The 11,719-nt window shown below is 39.6% G+C and overlaps 1 protein-coding gene across 1 annotated transcript; it reads left to right on the top strand.

Annotated features, from left to right (window-relative positions):
* LOC109847202 lies at window positions 4,463–5,149 on the top strand. The gene has a single exon (XM_020416446.1). It carries the CDS (start codon window positions 4,463–4,465, stop codon window positions 5,147–5,149), a length of 687 nt encoding a protein of 228 aa, XP_020272035.1.

The following is an 11,719-nucleotide window of genomic DNA, read 5'->3' as shown; positions in this document are numbered from 1 at the left end:
CAAGAAGATTTGTTGAAAGATTGTTGATTTTTCTTGAATTTCTTCCCTTTGGGTTTAAAATTCTTAGATTTAGGCTTATCCTCTACTAAGTTTACTTTAGCTTTTGTTTCATTCTTGGTGTTGGAATTTTGCCTATGCTGGTCTTCAATACGAATAGCCTTGAGGGCTTCAGTTAAGGTTAGATCTCCTTGCTTGTGTCGGAGATCTCCAGCAAATCTAGACCAGGAGGGAGGAAGTTTATCAATCAAACAGGAAACTTTATAATCGTCAGTAAAAGTGTTTCCTTTTGATTGGAGATGACGGAGGAAATCTAGGGATTCATGAATTTGTTCATTAATGGGTTTGTCATCAACCATCATGAACTTATTGAAGGAGGAGGAGGTGAATCGCAGAATTCTGGCATCATCATAGCCATATTCTGCTTCAAGAGCATTCCATAGGTCTTTTGCACTTTTGAACTCATAATATATGTCATAAAGGTTGTCCGCAAGTGCACTAAGAATTCTATAACAATAATGATAGTTGATTTCTTCTGGTTTCATAGAGCTAGAAAAGGAGCTAGCACCAGAACTAGAAGTATAAAGAGCAGGTTGAGCAGGATCAGGAGTCAAAGGTTGAGAACCACTAATAGATGACTCAGAAGTGTCAATAGCAGATAAAAGACCTAAGGTAGTGAGCCAGTATTTTATCTGATTAGCCCACCGTTTATAGTTAACACTGGTGAACTTCTCAGGTTTGACACTTTTTAAATGATCAGGAATTGCCATAAATCCAATTCAAGTTTACTAGTCTAGATACATGTAATCTGATATAATAAAGGATTTTGTCAATATTACTAGACCAGAAACTTAATTAAACCTGCTTTAAATCAAAAACTCTGAAAGTGAAAAGATAAAAGTTTTACTCGGGTAGTTTGGCCAGGTAAGGATAGTACTAGAGGTTGATCAAAGATCTATTAAGTACCTCGTTTCTTACAGAGCGCTTGACGCAACCCTTAAACATTGCCTTAGACACCAACTAATCCAAGAAAACTTGAACCGGTTCACTTAAAGATTTTTTGTTTCTTTACTATATATATATATATATATGAAAAGTGACAGATGCAGAAATTGAGTACAGAAGCAGCAAAGAAATAAATATATATATATTTTTTCAACTAATTTAGATGCAACAAATTAAAACAATTAACTAATACAACAAGAAATTACAAAGAAGATTCGGGTGAACAGTAATCCTGATGAACAGTAATATTTTTTTTAATTTTTTTTTAAATTAACAGTAAGAAATTTTAATTAATCTTCTAGATTGCTGTCAAAACAGGAATATAATAATATAAAATCCAATTTAAAGAGTTAAAAAATTCAGGCCTGATCGGGAACAGTCGTGATATCACTGCCCTAGAAGATTAAGGACCCGCCTATCGCCCTGGCGTAATTTGTCTCCTCTCCCCTAGCGGTAAAACCCCCCAGAATCGGCCGGCCTCTGCACTCGGGCGTGAGTCACAGAGCTTATGCTCAGACGAAAAACGGTTGCCCAAAAAATGAATATAAAAATGTAGCCGAAATTTCTTGGAGGAATAAGAGTAGAGAAAGAAGAGAGCTTAGAAGATGTTCTTCTCTTCGTTGGTGTGCTTCTGAATGAGCTCCAAGCCTGCTTATATAGGTGAGGAGAAGTGTAACCCCCGTTGAATTCAAGGGACCGTTACGCACAAATCTTGCTTCCGTTACCCGCATGCAACCGTTACAGAACGTGTAAAACGTGCAAAAATAAAAGCTTGAGAAGCAAAAATGTGTGCGGGTGCGGTGCGGCGTGGCGTGGCGCGCGTGCGTGCGTGCGCGTGTGTGGTAGATATGCAAAGCCCACAAAACCCAAAACACTATTCAAAGCCCAATAAGGAGAGAACCATTATATACTCTTTACTATTCATCTCATTTTCCAATGTGGGACTATTCACAAAGGCAAAATTGCCTTTTCATGAACAAAGCATCCAACAATTCCCTCCATCACTCCTCCCAGAACTACATAACTACAAACAAACAAATAGAAAACCCATTTCAAATTTTATAAAATCAAGGAAATTAGTCACGGATATTGTTGGAATATCAAATTAAAATGTTTGAATAAATGAGGTTAATAGCATAAGTTTTAGAAGTGCAAGGGTCATAAGTTTAGAAGGGGAAGAGACATAGGTTATAAAAGAATAAGAGTAACTTACTCATTTATGATATTTATCTTTATGACATTAAGATAGGAGTTTAATTTGTGACTATTGGTATGCCTAGACAGTTTTGTTTTGAAGCCTATATAAAAAGCTATTGTAATCCTTGTTTGATATCAAGAAAAAAATTGAAGAAGTAAAAGTAAGTTCTTTATCTTCATTTGTGAGAGTTCTAAGTTCGTAAACTTAAGAGTCAACAGTGGTATCAGAGTCATTTGATCCAATTTTCCCATTCTCTCTTCTTCTCATGGCCACCACAAATAATCTTGTCAATCCTCAAGTACCCAAATTATTGAAAGATAACTATGAGAGTTGGTCAATCCAAATGAGATCCTTATTTGGTTCTTAAGAGTTGTGGGAGCTGATCATTGATGGGTTCACGGAACCTACACCAGAAGTAGAAGCCACCTATACCGCCAAAGAGAAGAAGGCTCTCAGAGAGTAAAGAAAGAAGGATAGCAAGGCTCGTTTTCTATGTTAGACCCTAGAGGGGGGTGATTAGGGTCTTATGCTAATCTAATCCGATTAAATGCCAATTAAAACTAATTAATAAATATATTCTTGCAAGATAGATATACAAAGAGTTATGTGCAAGAATATGCAATATAAACAATGAGATATATCCTATATGATGAATTATATATATATGCAAGGATATATAAACTAACACAATGGGTAAACAATATGAACTAGATAGTTGATCATATAAATAATGAGACAATGGCGAAATGAGCAATGAGCATAAATAAGAATAAATGCCAAAGCACATTCAAACACACAATATGATCACGGAGTTCGGACCTTCCGTCCTACGTCTCCGCTCCCCACTCCCGGGGAGAAACACACTATCACAACCGGGTTTTCTACGCTCACCCGAATAACGTTTACACCTCACAGTGTCGGTTTTTAACGCTCACCGAACAACGTCACTCCTCACACTCGGTTTTCTAGTTCACCGAAAACTTCACAACACACTCGGTTTTCTAGCTCACCGAAAACCTTACACCACTCACAATGTAACAAATATAAATTTGTTCTCTATAATAGATGAGAACTCAATTAAGCACAAACTCAATGTTACAATCTCTCACAACCCTAATATACTATGTATGCAAATACAATAAGCTCAAGTGGGTGTGTGTAACAATGAGATAATATAATCAAATCTAAACTCAATATAAAAACTAGCTTTAAAGAATGATAATCAAATAACTAAGCAAATGTAAAGCTAGATAGAGTTTAGAAAACTTCTCCAATAGATGACAAGATGGAGAGATGGAGATTGGAGCCCAAACAAGAAGATGATCTCCTCCACTTGTGAAAACAATCTTCAAACCAAACAAACACTAAAACACACTTAAACCCTTCGACCGAGAGGTATATGCAAAGCTGAGAAACGTCCAGAGACATTTCCGGTCGACCGGTCCGGTCGACCGGAGTTACTGTAGCAGTGCGCAGCTATTTTGTAAAATCAATTTAAAATAGTAAATGAGCTCCAAAAATTATGAAATTTTGTGAGAATGTTCTAGACATGTATAATAACATGTCAGAGAAAGAATTGCGGAAAAATATTTTCCCAGTTGAGAGAAATAAATATTTGAACACAAATTTACAGTTTCTGAAAAACTGTTAACATATACGATTTTGTAAAATAAATTGGGCACAGTAAATCAACTCTAAAAATAGTAAAATTTTAAGGGAAGTTTTTAAACATGTAGATAAACATGTCAAAGAAAGAATTTCTTAAATACCACTTCCCATTTATGAAAACTCATCTGTTTTGTAAAACATGCACGAACATGCACGAACGAAAAACATGATTTTTTGAACTTGATCTTTAACTTGAATTGCATAGGCTTCACCGACATTCCGCCAACCTCCTTTGGATATGATCGTTGAAGCTCTATTCCATCCATCCTCCAACTACGTTGTTTGTCTACAATACATAGGAAAACACAAATACTAGATAAACAACATTAGTGGTAAATTGTTTGTTAAACATCATCAAAACAAGAAGGCCAACCTTCTACTCAATCAAGGGTTGGACGAGTCTACCCTTGAGAGAGTTGCCGAAGCAACAACGAGCAAGGAAGCATGAGAAATCCTTGCTACCATCTACAAAGGTGTCGAGCGGGTGAAGCGAATTCGCCTCCAAACTTTGAGGGGTAATCTTGAAGCTCTCAAAGGAAAGATAAAGAAAAAATCTCCGATTATTATTGACGATTACTTCTATTTGTGAATAAAATGAGGAGAAATGTAGAGAAGATGGAGGACATCCGAGTGATGGAGAAGTTGCTCCGATCCCTCACACCAAAATTTGAGCACGTGGTGGCGGCAATTGAGGAGTCAAAAATTTTGGAGGAGATCTCAATAGAGGAGCTCTTGGGATCTCTCCAAGCTTATGAACAACGAATACAAAAGAAGGCTAGTTCCATAGTTTTGGAACAAGTACTAGAGTCAACATTGACTCTAAGTAATCAAGGCACACAAGGTAGAGGTCGTGGTAGAGGCAGGGGACGTGGTCTCCAACAGCAAACCACTCAAAATCAAGTGGAGACCCAAAGTTTTAGAGGACGAGGACGAAGCAATCGTGGAAGATCCACACCTGGGCGTGAAAGCAACAAGAATGTTCAGTGCTATAACTGTTACAAGTTTAGGCACTATGCTTCAAATTGTTGGCACAAAACTGAAGACCAAACCAATCTTGCCGAAGCAACAAATGATGTGGGTAACAACTCTACGCTGCTTCTTGCTAATGATGATTCAAGTGTTGAGAATGATGCTTGGTACCTTGACTCGGGTGCCAGCTACCACATGTGCGGGAAGAAAAAACTTTTCATGGAACTCGCAGAAGGAGTTCATGGAAGTGTGAGCCTCAAAGATTCTTCAAAACTCTCGGTTGAAGGCAAAGGGAAGATTAAAATCTACTAAAAGGATGGTAAGCCCGAATATATTTCTGATGTTTACTATATTCTTAACATGAAAAGTAATATTCTTAGCATCGGTCAATTACTCGGAAAGGGATACAAAGTATATATGGAGAACAACCATCTTTGGTTGAAAAATACAAATGGAGGCCTCATAGCTTGTGTTAAGATGACAAGGAACCGCTTTTCCCTTGCATCTAAACACAAAAGTCGACAAGTGTTTTCAAGGACTCATGGAGAATGAGTCATGGAGGTGGCATCTTCGCTTCGACCATCTAAACTTCAATGGTTTGAAGTTACTGTCTACAGCTGACATGGTACGAGGTATACCAACAATTGATCCACCGAATCATATTTGTGAAGGTTGTGTAATTGGCAAGCAACCACGACTTCCTTTTCCCAGTGGAAAATCGTGGAGAGGAAAGGCACCATTTCAACTTGTTCACACCGACATCTGCGGATCGATCGATCCCGTCTCTTTAGGAGGTAATAGATATTTTATAACCTTCATTGATGACTTCAGTAGAAAGTTTTGGGTGTACACTCTTAAAGAAAAATCTGTTGTCTTTACTACATTCAAGCATTTTAAAGTTTTAGTTGAAGCAGAGAGTGGCCACAAGCTAAAATTCTTCGATCTGACCGAGGTGGTGAGTACACCTCAAATCTATTTCAAGAATATTGTAGGGAGCAAGGTATAAAGAGACAGTTTACTACTGCCTATGCACCACAGTAAAATGGCATTGCAGAAAGAAAGAACCGGACCATCCTCGACATGACAAGAACCATGCTCAAAGAAAAGGGATTACCAAAGCAGTTCTGGGCAGAAGCCGTGGCGTGCTCAGCTTATTTGCTCAACCGATGCCCCATAAAGATAGTGAAGAACAAGACACATCAAGAGGCATGGAGCGGTTACACGCCTAGTGTGGCACACCTACGAATTTTTGGTTGTGTTGCATATGCTCAAGTACCTGAAGTCAAAAGGAAGAAGATTGACAATCACGGTGAAAAATGTATTTTCATCGGATATAGCAAGGAGTCAAAGGCATACAAGCTCTACAATCCACTAACCAAGAAACTAGTTGTTAGTAGAGACGTTGTCTTAATGAAGAAGAAGCATGGAACTGGAGCAATGAAGATCAACCCGTGGTGAATGAACCTGATGAGTCTCTACATGAGGAACCATCACTAGCTACACCACCATCTCCTCCACACTCTACACCTTCTCCTGCAAGAGTTTCTCCATCTTCTGGGGAAGGTAGTAGCAGCGGATCTACTGTGCAACGAGGTCCCATCAAAATGAAAAGCCTCAGGGAAATCTATGAGCAGATAGAACAAGACGAAGAGTCAAATCTCTTCTGCTTATATGCTGATCATGAACCTCTCACCTTTCAAGAAGCCGTAAAAGAAGATTGTTGGCGAACAACAATGGAGGAGGAGATCCACGCCATCCAAAAGAATGGTACTTGGGAGTTGACAACTTTTCCACAAAATTACAAGGCAATAGGGGTCAAGTGGGTGTACAAGATCAAGCGCACAGCAAATGGTAAAGTTGATCAGTATAAGACGAGGCTTGTAGCGAAAGGTTACAAACAAAAGTACGGCATCGACTATGAAAAAGTCTTTGCTCCGGTTGCTCGACTGGATACGGTGAGACTATTAATTTCACTTGCAGCTCATCACAGGTGGAATATATATCATTTGGATGTCAAGTCAGCATTCCTCAATGGCATTCTTGAGGAAGAGGTGTACGTGCAACAACCAGAAGGCTTTCTTGTGAAAGGGCAAGAAGACAAAGTGTACCATTTGAAGAAAGACTTGTATGGCTTAAAGCAGGTACCACGGGCGTGGAACACCTGAATTGATGGCTATCTTCATCAAAACGGCTTCATTAAATGTCCCTATGAACACGCCATCTACATGAAGAGGAACCATAAAGGCGAATTTCTAATGATTTGTCTTTATGTTGATGATTTATTATACACAGGAAGTAGTACCGAGATGCTTGCTGAATTCAAGGCAGCAATGTTCAATGAATTTGAGATGACGAACAATGGATTGATGTCCTATTTTCTTGGCATTAAAGTGAAGCAGCAACAAGAGGGGATTTTTATATCCCAGAAGAAGTACATGAAGGAGATCTTAGAGAAGTTCAAGATGAATTAATACAACCCTGTGAACACCCCAGTAGCCATCAGAATGAAGCTATCAAGAGATGAAGACGGACGTTTCGTGGATTCAACTCTTTTCAAAAGTCTAGTTGGCAGCCTGAGATACTTGACGATCACAAAGCCCGATATTACTTATGGAGTCGGACTTGTGAGTCGCTATATGGAGACACCGAATGAGTCTCACTGGCTAGCTGCGAAGAGGATACTAAGGTATATCAAAGGCACACTCAACATGGGTCTCTTCTATGCATATGATGAAAATGCACAACTAGTTGGTTACTCAGATAGTGACTGAGGAGGTGATCAAGATGAGAGGAAAAGCACCACATGCTATGTCTTCTATCTTGGGTCAACTGTATTTTTATGAACCTCAAAGAAGCAAGGAGTTGTAGCTTTATCTTCATGTGAAGCAGAGTATGTGGCGGCTGCATCTACAGTATGTGAAGCAATTTGGTTGCGAAACATATTAAAGGAGTTGGATCATCTACAAGAAGACTCGACCGTAATTTTTGTGGACAACAAATCAGCCATCCAGCTTGCAAAGAACCCAGTACATCATGGGAGGAGCAAACACATAGATACATGGTTTCATTTTCTCAGAGACCATATAAAGCAGAAAACTGTTGAACTGAAGCATTGTCACACCACTGAACAAGTAGCGAACATATTCACCAAGCCATTATCAGGTAAAACTTTCATGAGGCTAAGAGACATGCTTGGCATAAAGACATTTTGATTTGAGGGGGCGTATTGGAATATCAAATTAAAATGTTAGAATAAATAAGGTTAATAGCATGAGTTTTAGAAGCGCAAGGGTCATAAGTTTAGAAGGGGAAGAGACATAGGTTATGGAAGAATAAGAGTAACTTACTCATTTATGATATTTATCTTTATGGCATTAAGATAGGAGTTTAATTTGTGACTATTGGTATGCCTAGACGGTTTTGTTTTGAAGCCTATATAAAGGGCTATTGTACTCCTTGTTTGATATCAAGATAAAATTGAAGAAATAAAAGTAAGTTCTTTGTCTTCATTTGGGGGAGTTCTACATTCGTAAACTTCAGAGTCAACAGATATATGGTGAAATGACCAAACCTTATCCCTGAAGCCTTGGGTTGCTGCCTACCATGGATGATGGGGTCCACTTGCAGAAGGGAGAAGTTTGTGGGGTTGAGATAGGCATGGAAACTAATTTTGCGAAAAAGAAGGAAATGAAAATCTGGTGGAGGAGAGAACTGGGAGCCTTATATTTGAGAAGAATGTTACAAGAGGCGAGCGCGGAGATGCCGTCACCATCTTTTTGAGAAGGTATGCAAAAAATTGCTAAAATAACTTCATGAGATTGGATTCTGCAAACTTGCTTAATATATTACTGACTTGAATATCGGAGGGCATATATCAGAGCAACAATGTCCTGCCCTCTAACTGGTGTTTCCTGTGCAGGAGTCTACTTCCTCCTGACTGATCAGCTATCAAGAAAGATCAAGGCATCCTAAATTGCGTCAAATATCGACTTACCCATACAATTTCTAACATAAACAGTTTGGCGCCCACTCTGAGGCCTCTTTTTCTCCCTTTGAGAAAATGGTTGATCAGGTTTCAAATTCACACATCCCTAGAAAATCTTCCAGTTCTGGCATTGTCAGGCACGTCCAGTTAGATGAATTTATCCAAAGTATAGCTCAGTTTCTCTAACAGTAGTTCGCTTCATTCGTCAATGAACTTCTCAGCCGTGTTCTTCCCTCTCAGCGTCCTCTATCACCTGCCACCCCTCTCTATGAAGGGCGAATACATGAGAAAAAGGAGTGCGTTAGGGAAACCACCACCCAACCGTTGCGATAGTAAACCCGCTTTGCCATTAATCCACAGCAACCTCCGCCTCATATGGAGGTGACAAAGAGAGCTCAAGCCACGACCTAACTCTAGCTGCATGAGCGACATCCCTAGGTGTAAGGCACATCTACATGACACAAACCCGAGCAACCTGGACTGATCCCTCTATAGTCCATCTAGCTTCTAGCTATGATCAGATGTACAATACAGTGGCTAACGTTATCGGGAGAAATAATCCTCTCTCGTAGGATATAATGAATGTCTGTTGCCTAACTTCAAGATGCACCACATTGAGAAATACAAGGGTGAAGGTTATCCGGCCAAACATGCACATAATTTTTTTGAGATGACGAGCATGTAGCAAGTGATTGACCTGATTATTTGCAAAGTCTTTCCTATCATCCTCAATGGCAGTGTGAATATGTGGTAGAATTCTATGGAGAAGAAATCTATCCACAACTTCAAACAACTTAATTAGAAATTCATGCACCACTTTCTGGCGAACACAAAATAGAAGGCACCATCCGCTCTCCTACTACAGATCAAGGAGAAGACCGGAGAAAGCTTAAGAGAATACTTTAAAGATTCCAAGCCAAGTGCTTGGAACTAGAAGACTCTGGCAACATGGTCGCCATAGCGACAATTATCGCAGGTCTAGAGGATGAGAAATCGTCTGATTCTCTCAGCATGCACCTCATGGCCAACTTTGACTATCTCATGGTCAGGATAACACATGGACGTGGAGGACAACCGTACCCACAAAAGGTGGTCCAACAGGAAGCCACAAAAATTGAGTCTTTGGAAGGAAAGAAGACTAAAGAAGACCGGCCTAAATCTAAGCCTAGATCCAGCTGAGTTGACAGAAGAGACTAAACAAGGGAGACATGAAGAAACTTGCACTTGTTTCCCTCAACGCTCCCCTTTCACAAGTGTTGCATTTGATCCAGAAGGAGAGACGTCTTACCAAGGTTCTGCCTCCTATGAGATCAAAGCTTTAGAATAGGGATATCCGACAATAGTATGGACACCATAAGGATCACGGTCACAACACCGATGATTGTCAAATCTTGTAAAGAGATATCGAGGACCGCATTCAGAGAGGTCTATTGAAGAAGTTTCTTGCCAATGGCTATATAGAAGAGCTAGCCCGAGAGAAATCGGAGAGAAGGAGATGTAGGTCAAGATCAGCTTGTCCGCATCGGCAAAACGATCAGCCGAAGGAGGCAGCAACGAAGGCACCATTAACACCATTAGTAGTGTCTTTGTAGTAGAGGAATGTTAAATAATGCTCGGAAGAAGTATGCCCGACAAGCATTGGAGGTGAATCTCTACGAGAAAAAGTTCAAAGCAAATTAATCCATCTCCTTCAACGACACCGACCTAAAAAAAATTAATGGATTCCGAGTCAAGAGGATCCTGGTGGACATTGAAAGTTCTGCAGATGTCCTATTTATGGATGCATTCAACCAGATGGGATTGACAAATCCCAGCTATAGCCTTGCGTGAGTCCCCTTGTAGGCTTCTTGGGTTCGGTTCGACTAGAATTGATCACCTTACTCATGGTAGTCAGTGACTACCCTTGTCAATCCATAATTCAAATCTAGTTTATTATGATGAACATTAAATCACCCTAAAACATCATCCTTGGGAGGACTTCCTTGAATAACCTCCAAGTCCTTTCCTCCAGTACCACCAAATGATTAAGTTCTCGACTTTAGAAGGAGTCAGACTTATGCGGAGCAAATAGTGAGAAGCAAGATATTGCTATATGCTCTCTATGAAAGGCAATGGGACTTTCGAAACTCTGCCCATCGAGAAGACCCATGCCTACCTGCAGAAATATGAAGATAGGAAGTGAAACACTCTCGCGAAAAAATTAGAGGAAATTCAGCTCGGCCCTAGTGAAACCAAGAAGGTGAAGATCGAATTGGAGCTAAAGGAGCTGCAGCGATGAGCAATCATTGCATTCCTCCACACCAACATGGATGCGCGTGGACTTGAGGATCTGTCAGAAATGACCCTAGAAGTTATAACTCTAGAAGTTATAACTTACAAGTTGTCTGTCCACCAACACAGCAAACCGATCCGACAGAAGAAGAGACCTCTCGGACCAGAGACGCAGTATGCAGAGCTGCCAAGGAAGTCAACTGACTGCTGAAAAATAGTTCTTGAATTTACTCTGAGTAGTAAATTCAAAATAACAATACTATAAAAGGGTATATCTGCAATCAATGATTGAGATTCAATCATTCGTTCTGGAAAGCAATCTTTTTATATACTACCTTCGCGTCATTTTTACTTCACCTTACCCATGTGTTGCATCTTTGTTTTTTTTTTGTTTAGTTTTTGTTTTTGTTTTTGTTTTTTTTTTTTGGTTTTTTTGGCTTCCATATATGTTGCATCTTCATATAGCATTTTCTTGCTTCATAGAGTGCATTTAGGACACGTTTGGCAACTGGTCAAACTGGCTTATAAGCGACAAAAGTACTTTTCTGACTTATAAATCATTGCAACATAGCAACCGACTTATTTTGGGTTATAAGCCTAAAAAAATAATCCCTCTTAATAAAGCT

Source organism: Asparagus officinalis, chromosome 7, assembly GCF_001876935.1.
Source record: "Asparagus officinalis chromosome 7, Aspof.V1, whole genome shotgun sequence".
NCBI classification, from domain to species: domain Eukaryota; kingdom Viridiplantae; phylum Streptophyta; class Magnoliopsida; order Asparagales; family Asparagaceae; genus Asparagus; species Asparagus officinalis.
The sequence above is the reverse complement of the archived record's forward strand: the minus strand, read 5'-3'. Positions and strand labels throughout refer to the sequence as shown.